Source organism: Nilaparvata lugens, chromosome 5 (assembly GCF_014356525.2).
Source record: "Nilaparvata lugens isolate BPH chromosome 5, ASM1435652v1, whole genome shotgun sequence".
Lineage (NCBI taxonomy): Eukaryota > Metazoa > Arthropoda > Insecta > Hemiptera > Delphacidae > Nilaparvata > Nilaparvata lugens.
The window spans coordinates 59,997,752-60,018,462 of record NC_052508.1 but is presented as its reverse complement, the minus strand read 5'-3'; the positions used below and the strand labels follow the sequence as shown (position 1 = coordinate 60,018,462).

Sequence of the window (20,711 nt, the reverse complement as noted above, 5' to 3'; positions counted from 1 at the left end):
TTTCCATCTAGCTGTTTACCCTGTTGTCAATATTTGCAGTAGCAGAAGTCTTCGGGGTGAATTACAGCATTAAATTTGGATTTACGTTAGATAATAATTGCTGCAAATATATTCCACGGGAAGCAGAAACCAACACACTAGTTTTGAGCTCGTTTTAAGCTGATTTGAGCCGTTTTTATTCTGTTTTGAGCCGTACAGTTTTCGAGTTATGACGTCTCAAAAATTGACGTGCCAACTGCTGTTTCAGAACACTATTGATTGAAGGATATTCACTTCGATAAAAGGAATCAAAGCAAACGGATGATTGACATCTTATTTAGAAGTTGAAGAACAGGACCAAGTAATGAAGAAGATAGAAAAACGGATGAATCAGAGATGAATATGAAGAGAAACCGGAATTACTTAGGGAAACCAATTCGAACTGAGACCAAATGAACGGGAAAATAGGACACAAATTATAGAAGTTCTAAAAATTTAAACATAACGGTACATCAACAGTATGCAAAGTAGCAGAAGGTAGAAGCAGAGACGGATAAATAGCTAACTATTTCATAAATAAATGAACACAATTGAACAGTATCTTTATAGCCCATTCAAATATTCATTATAATGCGGCCCGACCAAACAAAAACTAAGGTAATTGATTATATTGTTTTAATCGGTCCATTTGGGTATTAGTAAGAGTAATCTATGGTTTCCCACCAAAATTTCTGAAGGCATAACTTTTGATAAGTTGATCATAACAAATCATGAGTCTCATACATTAAATCAACACCCTAAAATATACCTTTTTTGTTCCAACTCTATCATTAGTGATTGTATTGACAACTTAGTAATACTCTAGTTACGATCAAAGAATACCACATACCACTTTATAAGAAGTGAAAAGGAAAAAACATGGATTTAGCGATTTTTCGCAAAGTTGAAAAAAATTAACAATTTCAATGAGCTAGAACTCGCTTCCTATTGGAGATAGAGGAACATTTAGGGGATGAACATTGTAGAGAATTTAATGCTCTTCAAAAAATAATTGAGCAAAAATATTGATTGAACGAATGGTTTTGGAGATATCGTGGAAAAACTAAAAAAAGTACCAAAATCTCTTGGTTTTCAGGCTGCCAAAAGTTATGCCTTCAGAAATTTTGGTGGGAAACCATAGATTACTTTTACTAATACCCAAGTGGACCGATTAAAACAATAAAATCAATTACCTTAATTATTGTTTGGTCCGATGTACTATTTGATTGGGCTATTACTCTATGCTGGGAATGAGAAAAAAATTGATGATGAAGATTGAACAAAAGGTACAGGAGAATCACAGGTAGAAGGACATGTGGATGAAAGTTATGCCTGAGGAGGAATTAAGAGAAAAATCGAAAGAGGTGGAAATGAACCAAAATAATGGAGAGGATTACACGCAATACGAATGAAGAATTAGTAAAATATGTAAGAGAAGAGAGTATAGGATTGGAAGGGTGGGTAGAAGGTGGGTAAGGTTGAAATGAAAGGGTAGGATAGAGATGCAATGTGAGAGAAAAGGGTAGGACTGTGTGTAAGGGTGATAACATGTGTGATAAGGCAAGGAAGGGGTAAGTAAGCCAGTGACCGAGATAAGAAATGCAGAGGAGACCGCAACGCATCAGGAAATCCCTCCCCAACAGGCACCCCCTTCACAGGCACCCCCTTCACAGGCACCCCCTGGACAGACACAACCACCCAACAACCCCCCACATGAACCGTGGTCCAGAGCCTGTGTGTTTACAGCTACCGTCTTGGCGACTACCACTACCTATTGCATTATTCATGTGCTGATCTTAATCTTTTACTACCCCTCCACCTTCTCCTACTCCTTGTCATCTTCCTCCTCTTCCTCCTTTTCATTCGCCTTCACATCTTCCTTCTCCTCCTCCTCTGCTTCATCCTCCTTTTCATCCTTCCCCTCCAGCTCCTCCTGCTCCTCATCCTCTTCCTTCTCCTCATCATTCTCATCCTCCTTCTCCACCTCCTTCACCACCTCCTGCTTCTCCTCATCTTCATCATCTTCCCTCTCCTCCTCTTTCTCAAGGTATACTTTCATGATAAGTTTCACTCCACATGGATGCAAATAACAACTTTAGTTTGCTAATGTGATAATACTTTAGTTGATGTTGATGGCTCAATATATACAATATTATTTTCTTCAATATTTGTAATTGATTAATACTGATGCGGAACTGAAAATAATTATTTATTTCTTAAGTTTTATTTAATTTTATAATGTCAATTCTTGTGAATGTTACCATAGCCAACAGCCTAGTATCGATTGTCAATAAATATCTTATCTTATCTTATCTTATCTTATCTTATCTTATCTTATCTCATCTTATCTTATCCTTCTCCTCATGAAGTTCCTTCATGTTCGTTGTCCTTCTTTTTGACCCTTTTCTTCTTCTTTGTACTGCCTATTTCCTCTCCATCACCATCTCTTCTTCTTCCTAATGTTCTACTCTTTCACATCCACTCATCCTCCCTTTTACACTTCCCCTCTTTCTGATACGTGCTCTAGGTTCAATATCTTCTCTACTCTCATCCTTTATAATACTGTCTATTCTTTCTTTACAACCTTCTCTTTCTTTTCTCATCAATTCTAGAAGAAGAAGAGAGAAGAAGAAGAAGAAGAAGAAGAAGAAGAAGAAGAGAAGAAGAAGAAGAAGAAGAAGAAGAAGAAGAAGGAGAAGAAGGAGGAGAAGAAGAAGGAGAAGAAGAAGAAGAATAAGAAGAAGAAGAAGAAGAAGAAGAAGAAGAAGAAGAAGAATTGCATATTCTATTGCATTTCCTTTCTCTCCATTCCAACATATTTCTCTTCTTCCTCAACCTCACGTGTTTCTCATCTTATATCCATTTTTCATCCTCCACTCCTCTCCTTCCTTCTTTTCTACATGCTCACTCACTTCACCTACCTACTTCGACACCTATTTCTCTTTTTCTTCCTCTTCTTCTCTTCTCTCTTTTTTCTTCTCTTTCTGCTTCGAAACTTCATTTTATTCCCTTTTTCATTTACTTATTCCTCTCGTTTTTCCTCTTCTTCTCGCTTCCTCCTGTTTCTCCACATTCTCCAGTTTCCTCCTAAGAGTTCAACAGCTTCTCCTTTCCATCTCTCTTCTTCTCTACTCCATTTCCACTATTTTTCTCCCAATATCTTCTCTTCCTTCTCCTGGTCATTTTGTCTCTTTCTATACTAGAAAACCCCTGTCTTTCCGTCCTATTCCTCTATTTCAAACCATTCCCTTTCCTACGACCATAGACGACAACGACTTTGCGACATAGTAAAGATTACTGTGGTGGGATTCACTTTATACTGCCAGCATCATTTTCGAATAGCAGAAGCTATTCCCATTCAAGCAATGCCCACAATCTGCCCACCACATCAACTGCCCAGAGACGAGTTTTGGATTGCTCTGAACATCTCCTTTATTCGTTGGCCAATCGTTTCAATATTAATTTGTTACTAGGTTTCTTCTACCAAGTCTTATCCGCTCTCCCTTCTGTATTTCGTCATTCTTCCTTACTTTCTCTCTCTTCCTCTTCCAATTTCTCACCCTTTCTCTCTCTATTACATCCATTTTTTTCTGTTTTATAGTTTTTTTTCTCTATCATCGGTGTGATTACCTTGAAGTCTTCTGATTTGTTTGGATAATAAGCGTTAAAACACTCTAACCGAAACACCGGTCTGTGAGACCAGAGGCAAATTATTTTTTCTATAGTGGCAAAATTGTGAATAAAAATTGCTGCCCGCTCTAATACCTTCTCCCCCACTATTCCTCAACTTTCTCCAACAATGCTCGTCAGTCCCCGACTCACGGTTATCAGTAAACATCAATCTATTGAAAACGTACCGTCTCAGCTACCGGATCTTCCGGATAACGTTCATTTTTTACCGGTCTAGAATACCGGATGTTTCGACTAACAGATTATTTTGAGCATTCAATTTCTTTTCTAATGTTTTTCTCTTCATTATTTCGGTATTTTATTGGCATGATTTATTTGGAAAACTAATTTTTGTAATTAAGAAAACGTTGGTCTAGGAAATTGATGACATGGATGAGCTATCAACCATACAAGCCCAGCCTTTGGAACTTGTATCAATAGGATGCTTCACAATGAAGTGTCACAAAATAAACATTCACTTGATGAAATAAATGATTCCGACCACTATAGCTATTTATGAACTTTTCTTGCTAATAGAATATCTGGAGGCTGAAAACGTTTGCTCAAACAAGTTTCTTAGTAACAATGAAAAATATTATTATTTTCAATGATTACCTTTCAGTTTTGCTATAAAGCCTATATTGATAAAATATTTCTCAATGATTCTGAGTAGGAACTGATAGTACAAATCTTACACGGATTTTTGTATTGTGTGTGCTCTTACATTCAACTTTATACTTTTTGTGTAGTTGAGAAGTTGATATTGTGGTAATTATATATATTGAATGAAAAGTTTAAGAAAGAAGAAGAAGAAGAAGAAGAAGAAGAAGAAGAAGAAGAAGAAGGAGAAGAAGGAGGAGAAGAAGAAGGAGAAGAAGGAGGAGAAGAAGAAGGAGAAGAAGAATAAGAATAAGAAGAAGAAGAAGAAGAAGAAGAAGAAGAAGAAGAAGAAGAAGAATTGCATATTCTATTGCATTTCCTTTCTCTCCATTCCAACATATTTCTCTTCTTCCTCAACCTCACGTGTTTCTCATCTTATATCCATTTTTCATCCTCCACTCCTCTCCTTCCTTCTTTTCTACATGCTCACTCACTTCACCTACCTACTTCGACACCTATTTCTCTTTTTCTTCCTCTTCTTCTCTTCTCTCTTTTTTCTTCTCTTTCTGCTTCGAAACTTCATTTTATTCCCTTTTTCATTTACTTATTCCTCTCGTTTTTCCTCTTCTTCTCGCTTCCTCCTGTTTCTCCACATTCTCCAGTTTCCTCCTAAGAGTTCAACAGCTTCTCCTTTCCATCTCTCTTCTTCTCTACTCCATTTCCACTATTTTTCTCCCAATATCTTCTCTTCCTTCTCCTGGTCATTTTGTCTCTTTCTATACTAGAAAACCCCTGTCTTTCCGTCCTATTCCTCTATTTCAAACCATTCCCTTTCCTACGACCATAGACGACAACGACTTTGCGACATAGTAAAGATTACTGTGGTGGGATTCACTTTATACTGCCAGCATCATTTTCGAATAGCAGAAGCTATTCCCATTCAAGCAATGCCCACAATCTGCCCACCACATCAACTGCCCAAGAGACGAGTTTTGGATTGCTCTGAACATCTCCTTTATTCGTTGGCCAATCGTTTCAATATTAATTTGTTACTAGGTTTCTTCTACCAAGTCTTATCCGCTCTCCCTTCTGTATTTCGTCATTCTTCCTTACTTTCTCTCTCTTCCTCTTCCAATTTCTCACCCTTTCTCTCTCTATTACATCCATTTTTTTCTGTTTTATAGTTTTTTTTCTCTATCATCGGTGTGATTACCTTGAAGTCTTCTGATTTGTTTGGATAATAAGCGTTAAAACACTCTAACCGAAACACCGGTCTGTGAGACCAGAGGCAAAATTATTTTTTCTATAGTGGCAAAATTGTGAATAAAAATTGCTGCCCGCTCTAATACCTTCTCCCCCACTATTCCTCAACTTTCTCCAACAATGCTCGTCAGTCCCCGACTCACGGTTATCAGTAAACATCAATCTATTGAAAACGTACCGTCTCAGCTACCGGATCTTCCGGATAACGTTCATTTTTTACCGGTCTAGAATACCGGATGTTTCGACTAACAGATTATTTTGAGCATTCAATTTCTTTTCTAATGTTTTTCTCTTCATTATTTCGGTATTTTATTGGCATGATTTATTTGGAAAACTAATTTTTGTAATTAAGAAAACGTTGGTCTAGGAAAATTGATGACAATGGATGAGCTATCAACCATACAAGCCCCAGCCTTTGGAACTTGTATCAATAGGATGCTTCACAATGAAGTGTCACAAAATAAACATTCACTTGATGAAATAAATGATTCCGACCACTATAGCTATTTATGAACTTTTCTTGCTAATAGAATATCTGGAGGCTGAAAACGTTTGCTCAAACAAGTTTCTTAGTAACAATGAAAAATATTATTATTTTCAATGATTACCTTTCAGTTTTGCTATAAAGCCTATATTGATAAAATATTTCTCAATGATTCTGAGTAGGAACTGATAGTACAAATCTTACACGGATTTTTGTATTGTGTGTGCTCTTACATTCAACTTTATACTTTTTGTGTAGTTGAGAAGTTGATATTGTGGTAATTATATATATTGAATGAAAAAGTTTAAGAAATTTTCAAAAAACGTCAGATTTATTGATACTTAGAAAGACCGGTTTCGGTTATTACACTGAGTTTATCAGAGATTGACAATGGTGTAATAACCGAAACCAGTTTTTCTAAGTATCAATAAATCTGTGGTTTTTTGACAATTTCTTAGTCTTTCTCATTCAATCCAACTTTATAAATTTATTACATATCAATGTTTCCAATTTTTTTTCTATTTTTCCATCACTCAATTTGCAACTGAAATCTATATTATACTTTACTATAATTGAAATTCACCAATGAAAAATATTTAAATTCATATACAGTAGAAAATATATCAAATATAACACTTCAAACTTCAAGCAAGACCCGGTCTGTGAGACCGGATGTTTCGGTTTAGGTCAGTTCTGACCATGTTTCGGTTAGAGTGTTAATATTATTTGAAAGGAAGGCAGACAGTTCAAAATGGATCTCACTATACCTTCCTCGAACATTACTGTACTCCCATGATCACCCATTCCTCTGCTAAGATCTCTGCTTCAAATCTCTTCCATCTTGACTCGATCCCCTTAATAATGATTCATTCTTCTTCATTTTCCACCTATTGTACAACTCTATAATTCTATATTTCTTCAAATTATCGAGATTCTTCTCCTTTTCACAAACCCACTACTCTTCTTTGAATTTGGAATCATGCTCCATCTCTTAAATCTTCTTCATTTTATCCTTCTAGTATTGTGCTCTCAAAAAAACTTTGATCTCTCTAATTTTCTTCCATTCTCTCTTATTCTCTCCCAAACTCCTCATCAATTCCTTGTTTTTCAGCAATTCTCTTTTTCTAGTACATGAGTAGAGTTGCCCAATCTTCTTTTGAATCTTTTTACTACCTTCAATCTATCCTCTCCATTTCCTAACCTCTCGTCATCTCGGTCTTTCACTCGATTACTCCCACTTCTTCATCTTCCTCCTCGCACTATGTTTTCTTCTATTTTCTCTCAAGTATTTTTTCAATTTAAAAATGATTTTTGTGTTTTTTGAATTGTAAATTGAGTGTGTAATTGCAGAATGTTAAGTGACACATAACCTAGCTACATTTGGACTGTTGTATGAATCAGGATTGGAACCGTCTTGGGCTTATAAGCCTGTGGTACTTTTCTGTAAGTTGTGTAATTATTCTGAACGATTGAATAAATAAATACCTTTTTTCCATCCTCCATCGATTTCTTTTTATGGATCTTTTTCGGTTTGTTCTTGTTCTTCTTCTCTTTCTCCTCTTTTTCCAGTCTCAACTACATACTTCATCCATTCCTTAGACTCTTATTCCACTGATTCTCTTAAATAGAAATATTCAACACCTTTCTCCTTACGACTACTTCTCTCTACTCACTTTCTCCCTTCCTCTTATCTTTCACCAGAATGTCACTTCTCACTTCTTGTCGAGACCTCCTTTCCCCACCACCCTATCTCCTTCCCTCCACCTCCTTCCAACCCTATCTCCTTCTGCCTCTCCATCCTAACACCTCTTTGCCTTCAACCATCCTTTCTTTCCGGTCCATGCTCATAACAAATTTCCTCGTCGTCCCATCGCCAACTCAAAAGTGGGAGGAAAGAGACGATAAGAAGGCCAAATAATCGCGTCGCAAATATATTCATGGTGACTCACCGCTGAATTATTGTCCAAGATATAATCCTTCTTCAACCCCTAAACCTAATCCTTATCAACTATTCTGCTCTCTAATAATTTAGAAGAATTTTTGTGTTGTACGGGAAAACTTGTGCTGGTAGCCATGAACGATAACAAGATTATTTGGCGCCTACATTAACACTTCGTTGTACGAGTCATCTTTAGAGCTTTCTTTGTCGATAACGCTTTGGTTGCCTAGCGACAATAACAAAAATCCTTCAGGATCAATAAGCTTGATTGTTCACTGCTGATAAATTTAGAGCTTCTAGAATATTAAATTTGTTCTTCAGCAGTCACCTCGCATGTTTAGTGTTATTATTACAGCATTCTTGCTTAATCCACTCTCCACCAAATTATCTTTAATATTATTTTCAAACTTAAATAATTCCTAGCTATGAATCCTCTCCAATTAAATCATAAATCAGGTATTGGATGAGATCACGAAATAAAAAATAGCATATGAAGGTTCATTTTCGAATTTGAACAGAATAATTATCTTTAGTCTTATGAATATTTTTATTGGTTATACTATCCAAACACTACTTATGATCTATAAGAATTAAGATACATATTATGTAATTAAAAATTAGTTGACAATCTATTTGTTGTTATAAACACACATAAATAGATATTATGTAATAATCCTGTTGTAATTTTACCTGGCAGTAAAGAGTGAGCGTTAACTTGAGGAGATGCTTCGACATCCAGATAATTTGATAGGAACATTATAGTCTGGAGCCATCCCGTCAGCAATTTCAACCTAGAAAACAACACACAAAATATCAAAATATTATGAAGTTTCAAATTATAATTCATCCCATAAGTTTCGGAAATGCACAAACATACTAATTGAACATTTCGAACAACCAAAGTAAATAAATCGAACTGGAACCAAAGTATACAGGAATCCCGTCACGTTGAAAATGTTGACTTGAATTTAGAGTATATTATGATATTCAAGAGAGTGAAAACTTTTTTTGAAAATTTCTATTTTACAGAGCTTGGTGAGAGAGACAACTTTGTGTTTTAACCTCCCCCCCCCCGCACGATCATTGTATTGTATGTGTCTGCATTATAGATGAATAGATGAAATAGAACTTATACTACAGTGATATTTGGAACAAAAAACTTATAAATGCGTATTGCTATACAAAGTCCTAGCTGCCTGGAAGCATTAGTTCAGTCACTGAGACAGATCACTACCTCCCTAAAAAAAGCCATAGTGCATTCCGGTGACGTCAGCACAGGTAGGGCTCCTACACCAATAAAAATATTTGTTGATTTCAGCTAATCTATATCAGCTAGTGTTTTAATTGGCGGAGGAGTCCTACCTGTGCTGACGTTACCATCAACCACCTGTCATGCTCTATGGCTTTGTTTTCGGAGGTAGTGGACAGATCAGGTTATTTCTCTCAACTTAGCTTATAATCTGGTGGTTTCCAATTAATTTCGAATAAATCTGTCTGTGAATGGAATATTTCAAATGGAATGAGGGAATCTATAATATACAGGAAATAAATCTATAATATAATGTACATAATCTTTAAATGTATATTACCTTTTAAAATATATATTATCTTTTGAACTTTTAGTATCGTGTGGTCAAATTCAACTCCACCGGGGACTCAGTTGCCATGCAGTGTTCCGATCCCACTCCGATCCGATACCGTATTACAACGGTCTAGATGGTGCATGCCACACATATCCGTCATGTGATCTGTCCTACCATCACCCTCCATTCAAAAAATATCGGAAATAAGTACGATCGGAACGCTGTATGAGAAGTGTGTCCCTGTATCAATGCGTTCCAAGAGCTTTCAAGATCAATATGACAGCATGTGATATTTATTAGATGTGTGTTCATGGTTCATAAAACAGAATATTTATGACATTTTGTTGTGTTGTTTGGGAGAATAATTGAGTTGAAAAAGCAGATAAATAAAGCAAAGTTCCTATTTTCGACTCTTTTAATATAGCAAGCAATAACAATGGGAATGACAGGGTTATGGGTATGTAAATTATATGTATTACAGATTGAAGACTCATAAATTATTTATTACCACTATTCAAATTCATGAAGCTTGTAACAGACAAGGTTTTATTGGTTTGTTTAGGCTTCGAATGGAATTGAATGATTGGTTTAGATGTGAACAAGCAAGGTGAAAACAATAATTCATGATGGGAGGAGAAAGTGGAAAAGATGAGGAAAAAGAGCATGGAGGAAGAAAGGAATGGAAGAGAGACGTGAGGGGAAGATGATAAAAAATGTGAGGGGACAAATAAGATGAACGAGAATATTAATAGAAATCACTATGATGGATAAGGAGGTAGTAGTAATGTGCTGGAAAATGGAAAAGACTTGCAACCCCAAAATTGGGATTACTTAAAAGAAAATGAAAACAAGATGAACATTTTCTCAGCATTGTTAGAATTAATTAAATGAGAAGAATACATGATTTCATATGGAATGCTGACTAAGAAATTCTTTTTAAGACAGTGTTGACTGAAACTCACTACAGGGAGAGAAACTATAGAAAATCGAGATCTTCTCTTAGAACAGGAAACAAATTGAGAACAATATGAATTATATGAGAGTCAAGAATAATGATTAGAAAAGAGGAAGAGAAGAAATAAGTGGAAGGGGTTGCACTCCATGCTCCAGATCATGTTTGGGAAGCAGGAGAAAATTGAAGAAGAAGATGGAGAAGAAGTGAAAAACAAGAAATGAGGAGATCAGGAAGTTAGAATATCTAATAATATAAGAAGTCAAATAATTATTGAAAACTTAAGGAGATCAGGGGGGGCTCGTAATGAAGAGGTTAAGGAAAGAAGAAGAAGCAGGAGAAGAAATATCAGGAGGATGAAAGTGATGCTTAGGGTCACCCCTAAGAGTAAGAGAGGAAGGAAGAGGAGGACTAAGAGTAGTATGCGGAGGAGATGGGGAATGATAAGGTTGAAGACTAAGAGGAAAAGAATGTGAAATAGGTGTAAAAGAAGGAGGAAGCGGAAGAGGAGGTAAAGTAGGAGGAGAGAAGGAGGAAAAGAAGTAGGAAGAGAAGGAGAAGAAGGAGAATGAAGAAATTGAATGAGTGATGAGGAGGAGGGGAGTAGAGGGAGGAGGAAAAGTAGCAGTGAGAGAAGAAAAGGACTCAGGTTTTTGTTGATAACAAGAGCTGGTAGACAACTGGTAGACAGAGAGTGAAAAAGTGTGAGAGAGAGACGGCAAACAGGAAATGATCAGAAGGGAAGGAACAAATACGACAAGATAAACAGAATTTAATTACAAATTTTATGATCCATGTCTTCAAAACTAATAGGACAAACGTTTCACACTAGTGCTGTTCCAAGTCTCCATCTTTCTCTGTCGACTCCATTCATCATTTTGTCTCCTTCTCTCTTCATCCTCGTCCTTCACTTCTATCATTCTGATTTATCTCTATCTCACTCTCTCTCTTTCTATACATGCTATTTTAATTTATTTTCTCTGTTTTCGTGATGCTTCGTTCTGTCTCATTTTGACTTTATAATATCCTAATCTTAGTTTTTCTTTCTTGATTTTTACATCCTTCGATTCTGTCTCTCACACTCTCTCTGTTTCTCTCTGTTTCTCTCTGTTTCTCTTTGTCTCTCTCAGCCTCTAACACTGTCTCTCTCTTCTACTCTCCCATCCTCTGACTTGTCTCTCTTTTTCACTCGTTCTCGTTCTCTCTACCTTTCTCTCTATCCATCACTAGCTCTCACTCTATGTCTTTCTCACTCTCTCCCTTACTCTGCCTAGGCACATAGGTCAGAGGTCATATTTGGTGTACATAGTACAAGAATAATTAACAACATAACCAAACATCACCACGTGGGCAGGCCGTTTACATGTATGAGGAGACACACGTGGTCATAAAGGAGGGTGCGTCATGTTATGTATGTTGTACATCCAAACAAAAACAACATACTCGAATGAAAATATTAATAAGAACGGAGAGAAGATGTAACTTAGATCGCATAAATTAGGAAAAATTATTAATACAAAGCATTATGAGAGAGCCAAAGACCAAAACGGAGATGAAAACTTGCTAGGAGAAACTAAGTGTAACCAGGTAGAATCAAAAGAGTGCTATGCAGAGGAATTTATGCTAGTTCAAAGAATTTCACATTGGGAATGCTTGAAATTCAACAAGAAACTATCAACAAATCAAATTAATTGACATTCAAAATTTTTAATCTTGAAATAGTCTTAGGTTCAAGGAGCTATGATGACACAAATTATAATCAAATAGTTAACAAAAAGAAAATATCCATCGAATTAGTCGACTGAAATTGATCAGTTGTTACCTGAAAACTCTGACACCAGACCTGAGCCAGCTAAATCACTCGATATTATTATTAATATTATCGACTATTATTATTATAGTTCCAACTTTCTTTATAATTATTCAACCTACAATCATAATACCGTATTTACATTTTAAATAAATTCTCACAAAATTCAATACAATTGAACCCATGAATTTACCGACAGCAAATTTTATGAATGTTATTTTCGCTAATGAACTTACAAATTTTACCTTACTACTACTTTTCATCAAATTCATTAGAAAGCTATCCATAGAATGAAACCCACAAATGATAACCAGTAGCAGAGTAAACTTTTAGTTTTAAGTTTTTAGATTGTTTTATTCTATGCCAGTAGCAAACGAGTTACACAGCTTGCTTCTAGATTCTATACTAAGCTAGATGGCTAGAGCACTACCCAGCTGAGCTTCCGCGGGTCTAGAGCTCGAAGGCGAATTAATTAAATGTAATTGAACAATATCACTCTAATTAATAGGTGGCGGGTTGAAAGACAAAGGCAAGCCTCCTAGGGGCTCTCAGGTGAGATTCATTCCAAATAGTCAGCATCCTCCCAAATAATATCAATTCCTGTCATTCACCCATTACTGACAGTTCGAAGTGAGAAGTTGGCAGTCCTTGCATGGGTTTTGTCCAAGACATCAACAACAAAGCTGTCTCTCACGGTGTCTCTCTCTCTTTCTCTTTCTTTATCACTCTCTTCCTCTCTAATGTTTTCTATGACAATGTTCTCATTCAATTTCACTCTGAATTCAGTTCATTCAACTCATCTTGCAAATTTTACAAAGACTCATAGTTTTACAATGAATTTATATAATTTTCATAATAGATTGACAACAATATAGTATCCAATGCAGTGGAATATCTTCAGTATGGAACTTCATCAAAGCCTTAGTTAAATAAGACGAAATTTAAAGAATTCCCTCGAAAACTTCAAAACACGGCAAGCTGAAACCAATAGAACTGTAAATTCAAGAGATTCAAGCATGAATCACGACAACAAGAATCTTGTGTGGTACGTGGTCTTATAGAAACTTTACTCATGGACAAAAAGACGTAATTAAAGCTGCGTTTATACGACAGTTATTGACAAAATTTTTATTTTTCCGTCCTTATAGATTCTTTATTAGATTGAACATAACTTATCATACACATGAAATGCATATGTGTTTGTCAAGCTCCTTTCAATTCAATTCAATTCAATTTTTATTTCCTCAAAAGAAATCGTGTATAATAACAATAATAGTTATACAAAAAAAATCTAATAGAATCTATGAGGACTGAAAAATAAACATTTTGCTAATAACTTTGGTGTAAACGCAGCTGAAGAAAAGGATGTATTTTGTTCAAAATATCAAACAAACTCCTCCAACAAAATTCCATAATAAACTGCGAATCGGTCTTGTGTAATTTTTCACGAGTGATATATTATTTACATAAAGTGATGTCATGCATATGGTCGCCATAAGTTTTAAGTCAACTAAATGATAAGACCACAGACAACCTGTCAGCGGCGCCGACTTCATTCAAATATTGCGGTGGGGGGGGGGCAAAGTTCAGCATTAAAGATGTGAAGGGGGGGTGCCATCCGTAGATTGGTGAGGGGGTTGTGAAAATACGCAAGCAGTAAGACTATGCATATTTGATTTTCGTAGTTTCATGCTTTGAGGACGGACATCGTGGAAATGAAAATAATGCAGTGAGCCTATTATACCAGTTCAAACTGTAATAGTCCAGTTTCCAGATGTGTAAGTAATAAAAATAACTAGACAGGTCCATTCTTTCTTGTAATATTGGTTTCATTTGAGATTTTTGGAATTGAGATGGGGAAAAATATTCTTTTAATACTTATTGATGTAATTTTATCTTGTAAAGTATGAACATTGTGGGGGGGCAGAATACACACATTGCCCCCCAATGTCGGCGCTACTGCAACCTGTAGTTTTTGTTGTTTTCTGTTATAAGACTTTTGATGTTTGTACTGCGCAATTCATACATATTTAGTGATACATCCACGAAGTTACAATACCATATGAATTTCAATATGAGGTGTGCTTTCTCTCAAATAATTATTACGGAAGAAGGGAACGAGGGAACCAGGAACAGAAAGGGACCGCGAACCATAAGCATCATTTACAAAAGCTGTTTTCCCTTCCAAGGAATAAGGGCCTCTAAGTTTCAAGGGCTATCGTTGTTATAAAGTAATTAAACGATGGTCAGTCCCTTTGTTTTGGCACCCCTACACCAATATCATCTTTCTTAAAGTGTTGAATCTCGTTGTAATTACTCACATGGTGTGCCGGCAACGTATGTGTTAATGTTTGGAATGAAGCTATGTATCAATTTAATGAATGTTCACTACAGAATTGGGACTACAGTGGAGGTTCTTTACTGTATTAAGAGTCAGAAGCTTCAGTATTTCGGACATGTGATGCGCAATGAGAAGTACAGATTCCTGCAGTTGATAATGGAGGGCAAGATTGAAGGAAGACGCCGGCCTGGAAGAAGGAGAACATCCTGGTTAAAGAGCCTGAAAGAGTGGTTCAACATTGACTCAACATCTCTGTTCCGAGCTGCAGTCAATAGAATCCAAATTGCATTGATGATCGCCAATCTCCGTCGCGGAGCCGGCATATAGGAGAAGAAGAAGAAGAAGTACAGAGTTCCATATTTCCCCCTCTCATGAGTTGTCTTCAACATAATATGTATTCACAATATATATTATGTGTTCATTTTTGGAATGGAGTTATGTATGAATTTAATATGTTCAGAATAATAAAGTCCCTTCCTCAATCAAATATTTTTCCCCCTCACATCCATTCTGAATATTTATTAAATATATTTCAATCCTTCCCCGATCATGATTGATCAATCAATCATATTTGAAAGAGAATTTAATTATTATCTACTCTCAAAACTACAACCTATAAAATAACCATGATTGGTATTTTATGTTACAACTTATTGCCTAACCTTTATGTTCTCAATGTTCACGTATTGATTCTGTATTTTTATTATTTTTATCAAAATTTTATTGATTTATAGTTTTTTTGTGTTGTATGTGAAGTTCACTTTAGAAATTAGAGAAAAATTTGTATGAATTTGTTAGAAACTTGAAAATAAAATTTTAGGCTCATATTATTCATGTCAGTAGAAAGTTATTGTGCTCAAAAAACCTACTTGAAGTATCAGAATTCATCAATATATCGAAAAGATATCATCATAGACGTATAAAATTTCAATATTGACTAATATCATAGATGTCACCTCTAATACCTTGTATTAGAGGTGACATCTATGTCACATTTAATTATATGGAAGTTATATTCACACGAAACACATAAGTCATTAAACATGCAAATCATACAATAATAATATAATTTCCCTCAGGAAAAAGATAAATTAATAGTTTGGATTTACAAGCACTATACAATTACAAATCAAAAGCATATACACACAATCATACCTTGTTTGTACAGATTACAATATTATTTGAACCATGTTTCAACATGTAATTTAATGTCAATGCCATCAATGGCATTTAATCTATCATGCCATCATCATAATACACACCTTTCTTCTTTAATACCCTACCTTGAACCACATCTCTAGCAACCTAAAACTTTCACAGTGCATTCACAGTCAGATACATTCTGACAAGTGCATCAGTGTGACGTCATCGCGTCAAAATCATTTTAAATTCGAGCGCGCTTGATGACTGTAACGAGATTTTGATGACGTATGCTTTCAACGCAGCTCCTCTTGTTGCACATTATATCTATATACAAGATACACTTTTCCAGACATTTCCTACACAGTATATACATATGAATCTCGACAAAAACAGTCTAAACTTTTCTACTCTTCTGTATCTTTATAAACATTACTTGATATTAAATATATACGCTATATACTCCCAAACCCTTCCCATTTCAATAATAATAAATACAAATGTAAATATAAATGTTATATTATAGTATGTAATAAATATAAATACAAATGTATATATAATGTAATAATATAAATGTATTATATTATTTCTCGCCCAAGTATAATCACTATTCTCGCCCTGTATACTACTGTAGGAGAAGTGATACTACTGTATCACTATATTTATATGAATTTATCAAACACTTTTCCAACTTTTTTCACCCAATAGATGCACATATATCTAGACGTAAAACAGTTTTCATAGCTGTCAAGAAAAGTGACGTATAGTGTTGTGCTAAAAAGCGGGCTGTAAACTTTGCGTCATCGCTGATCCCATTTCATATTTCCTTCTGCATCTGTAAACTTCCTGATTCCTGTCGAAAGGAGCATTTCCTGTTACCTCGAATGGGTTTTTAAAGTTTACGGAAAATAATGTATGCGTGGTTGAACTTGTGACGTACATTTCCCCAAATAAGTTCGAAATTGTTATTTGAAATGTTAATAGAGAAAATCTAATGTCACATCATCCATATATATCCGAATTGGTATTTTGAAGAAAAAGTTTTGCTGCTATATCATACTGCTATAATTATTATATTTTTATAGAAGAAATTCTAACGTGTTAGCAGCTGAAAGGAGTTCAGAGGGAAGATGATTCAATCAAAAGCTAACCAATGAGAAAGCAGCATTTCCATTATCTTGAATGAAAAAGACTAAGAAATTGTCAAAAAACCACTGATTTATTGATAATTAGAAAGACCGGTTTAGGTTATTACACCATTGTCAATCTCTGATAAACGAATGTCAATCTCAGTTTATCAGAGATTGACAATGGTGTAATAACCGAAACCGGTCTTTCTAATTATCAATAAATCAGTGGTTTTTTGACAATTTCTTAGTCTTTCTCATTCAATATGAATAATTACCACAATATCAACTTCTCAACTACACAAAAAGATTTCCATTATCATTACGATGAACAAAGAAGTATAGTGCGAAAGAATTTGAACAATAACAAGCCAATAAGAAAACAGAAATTTTACCGAAACAGTTGACACCAATGGGAGTTGAAGGAGGGATAAATTTACCACGAACTTGGTAGCCAATAAGTGAGATTAGTGTGGTTATATTTATAATCATCATGACGAAAGCCAATGAAAGTTGAGTAAGGAATTACCACATTGCCACAAACTGGGTATGTGTAATAGTACTGATTTAAAAAAGAAAAAGAAGAAGAAGAAACTTCAACTTTCAAGAAAGTATAAAAAGATTAGAAGGAAAACGGAGTAAGATGTGAGAAAAGATAGAACAAGAAGGAAAAAAAGAGATGAAGGTGAAAAGGTGGAGGTAGAGAATGGAGAAGAAGGAAGAGGAGGAAGAGGAGATGGAGAAGAAGAAGAAGAAGATGATGATGAAGAAGAAGAAGAAGAAGAAGACGGCGATGACTACGAATAAGAAGACGAAGAACAAGAAGAAAAAGATCATGTTGAAGAAGAAGAAGAAGAAAAAGAAGAAGAGGAAGAAGAAAAAGAAGAAGAAGAAGAAGAAGAAGAAGAAGAAGAGGGAGAAGAAGAAGAAGAAGAGAAAGAACAAGAACCAGAACAAGAACAAGAACAAGAACAAGAACAAGGAGAAAAAAGAGATGAAGGTGAAAAGATGAAGTAGAGAAAGGAAAAGAATGAAGAGGAGGAAGAAGAGATGATGAAGAAGAAGATGATAAAGAAGAAGAAGAAGAAGACGGCGATGACTACGAATAAGAAGACGAAGAAGAAGAAGAAGAAGAAGAAGAAGAAGAAGAAGAAGAAGAAGAAGAAGAATAAGAAGAGGAAGAAGACGAAGAACAAGAAGAAAAAGATCATGTTGAAGAACTAGGACAAGCTATGGGAGAAGATGTTAGGAAGTAGGCATGTCATCAGTAAACAATAAACTATTTACCCTGCTTTGTTCATCTACGGAGATAACAGCCAAGTATATGATGTTATGTTCAGTTAGAAATCTATTGGAAAACGAGACCCTGCATGTTCTGCCAGACCCAATATCCTTCACCACCAAAATAAAGCACCCTCTGACGTCACAACTACTCCCCTCCTCAACCTTTACCGCTTAATCGAGAGTTGGGTCTCAAAGGGGAAATATATTTCACGCATGTAAATGATAATGAGAGACAAAGTTATCATCTTTCGATGCTCAAATAAATTAGTTCTCCGCACCGAGATACATTCTGCATGAACGGAAGATACATTTCGAGGAGATGCTGAGACCTAATTAACATTCCGAATATAGATACATTTTGCATACATAGATACATGGGGGCATTTTGAGAGAAATGTATATTATTTTCGATACACGAGAGTTGCGTGGATGGAAGATATGTTCTTGGCTGCTGGCTGTTAGAAGATGTATTATTTTTCTGTTTTCAATATTCATGACCTTCCTATATTCTTCTTTTTCTTCTCATTATTCTACTTTTTCCTCTTATCTTCCTTCTACTTCTTTTATTCCACTTCTTTTTGTCACCTTCTTCTTCCTTTTCTCCCTCAATTTTCGGAAATTGTTGATGTATTTGGTTCACACCTGGCCAATGAAAAAGGCTTGAGAACATCATCAATAACTTATATTTGGTACAATTTTGATAAAAAATTAGGTTAAAAAAATCATCGGGCCTAGTGGAAAAGTTTCCAACTATATAAGCTTGAGGTCTCGGATGGCGAAAAGCTCAAGCTTATTTCATCTAATATACTACTTATACAATAGTTTTATGAAGAACGATTGAATACAGATGGAAGATATGCTTGTTGATTATAATATAGGATTTAGGAATGTGAACACTATAAAAACGTTCAGTTTTATAGCTGAAAATACAATCAACTTGAAATATTAATTCAAATTTATTCTGATTTCATAGAACAGTAAGATAAGGAGAAACTCTCTCAAATACACAATCATCAGATTTATCTTCTTAACTCAGTAAAAACCTTAGTAAAACCTTACCAGCAACAAACTGTGTTTCAACACATAGATGCACCAAAATGAAATGAGAAAACCGTTGACAAATCAAGTTTCATTCTATAAAAATTCTATCCATGTTTGAAATATACACTTTAGAATTTATTTATTAATTTATTCAGTCATATACAATTATCGCACTTGTATGAGAAGTCACAACAGGCTTATACCCAAAACTGTCCTTTTTAAAATTTACACTGCAATAGTATTATAGAAAATTATTCTCGTTTCTTGACTTGTTTTATTTTTGAGGTTTCTATGTATAGTGCCACATATTTTCAAGGACAAGATTAGATGCTTAATCAGTTTTATATGGTTGAGGTCGGTTTCTAGGACACTTATCAAATATAATTGACCAGTAGATGCAATATAGTTCATTGGATATAATGAGTGTCCTTGGAACCTGAGTTTCTTTCCACAACTACAGAATATTTTGGTGAATCATCAATGTTTTTAAAGAGGACTATTAGAATTTTCCAGCTATCAGTGATGATTTAGTGAAATATTTTTATCGAATTTGGTTTTGAATATTTATAAATTCTAAATACCTAGTTTATATATATTTTGGTCTCAAAATTGTTCAAAACTTATGAAGTAGTGATAAACATAACCTATTTTTGGACAATTTCTATCCAAATTTGTGAAAGGAACAATTTGGGCTTAAAGTCTGTTGCTCCTTTTCCAATCATTCATAGTTGAGAATGATATTTTATATTTTATCAATGTATAAATAAATAATGGATGAATAAACTCCAGTGCCCCTGGCTGTTAGGCAAATCTGCAACAGGACGAGGACTGAACGTCGAAAATGTGTACTACAGTCAAAGTTGTACAGTGAGATGCAGTCAGCTTTGGTATAATGAGAAGGATTTACATCATTCGTATGAAATACTGACAGTTTAGAGTGAATCTAACTGCAGATAAAGTCGCACCGAGAAAAGATATGAATGAATGAGTAAAGTAGAAATGAGGGCGGGAAGAAAGAAGAGCTGTTGTTTTTGGAAATGGGGGCTGTTGCCGTAGCTGTTGCTGACAGATGCATTAACAGGTCGCCTGTCAAACCGGTAACAATAGGCTTTGTTTTTGTGAAATTACGGCCGAAAGAGTAACAGCCAGGAAAACAGTAAACGAAAGCCTAAAGAGTGGAGAGGAAAAGGGCTTCATCGAGGTAAATTTTTGGGTGTTTTGCTAGGCAAGGCTGACGGTTCTTTGCACACTTGTCAAGTTTCGGAAGAATATTTGGATGAAAGAAAAAGAAGAAGATGGTGGAGGAAGTGGTGGAGAACGTAGTGGAGGAGGAGATGGTGAGGAGGAGGAGCAGGAGGAGGAGATGGTGACAGTTGAGGAGGTGATGATGGAAATGGAGGAGGAGGAGGAGGATGATGAGGAGAAGGAGGATGAGGAGGAGGAGGAGGGGAGGAGTTGGT

The 20,711-nt window shown here is 35.3% G+C and overlaps 1 protein-coding gene across 14 annotated transcripts in view; it reads right to left on the bottom strand.

Moving 5' to 3' along the window:
* Positions 1 to 20,711, bottom strand: part of LOC111049426 (collagen alpha-1(XV) chain) — a 364,911-nt gene that overhangs the window by 305,289 nt on the left and 38,911 nt on the right. For all 14 annotated transcript variants that reach the window (XM_039428928.1, XM_039428931.1, XM_039428933.1 and 11 more), the window contains one exon: positions 8,664 to 8,764. In XM_039428928.1, coding sequence (XP_039284862.1) covers positions 8,664 to 8,764 — 101 coding nt within the window. The remainder of the gene's footprint in view (positions 1 to 8,663; positions 8,765 to 20,711) is intronic.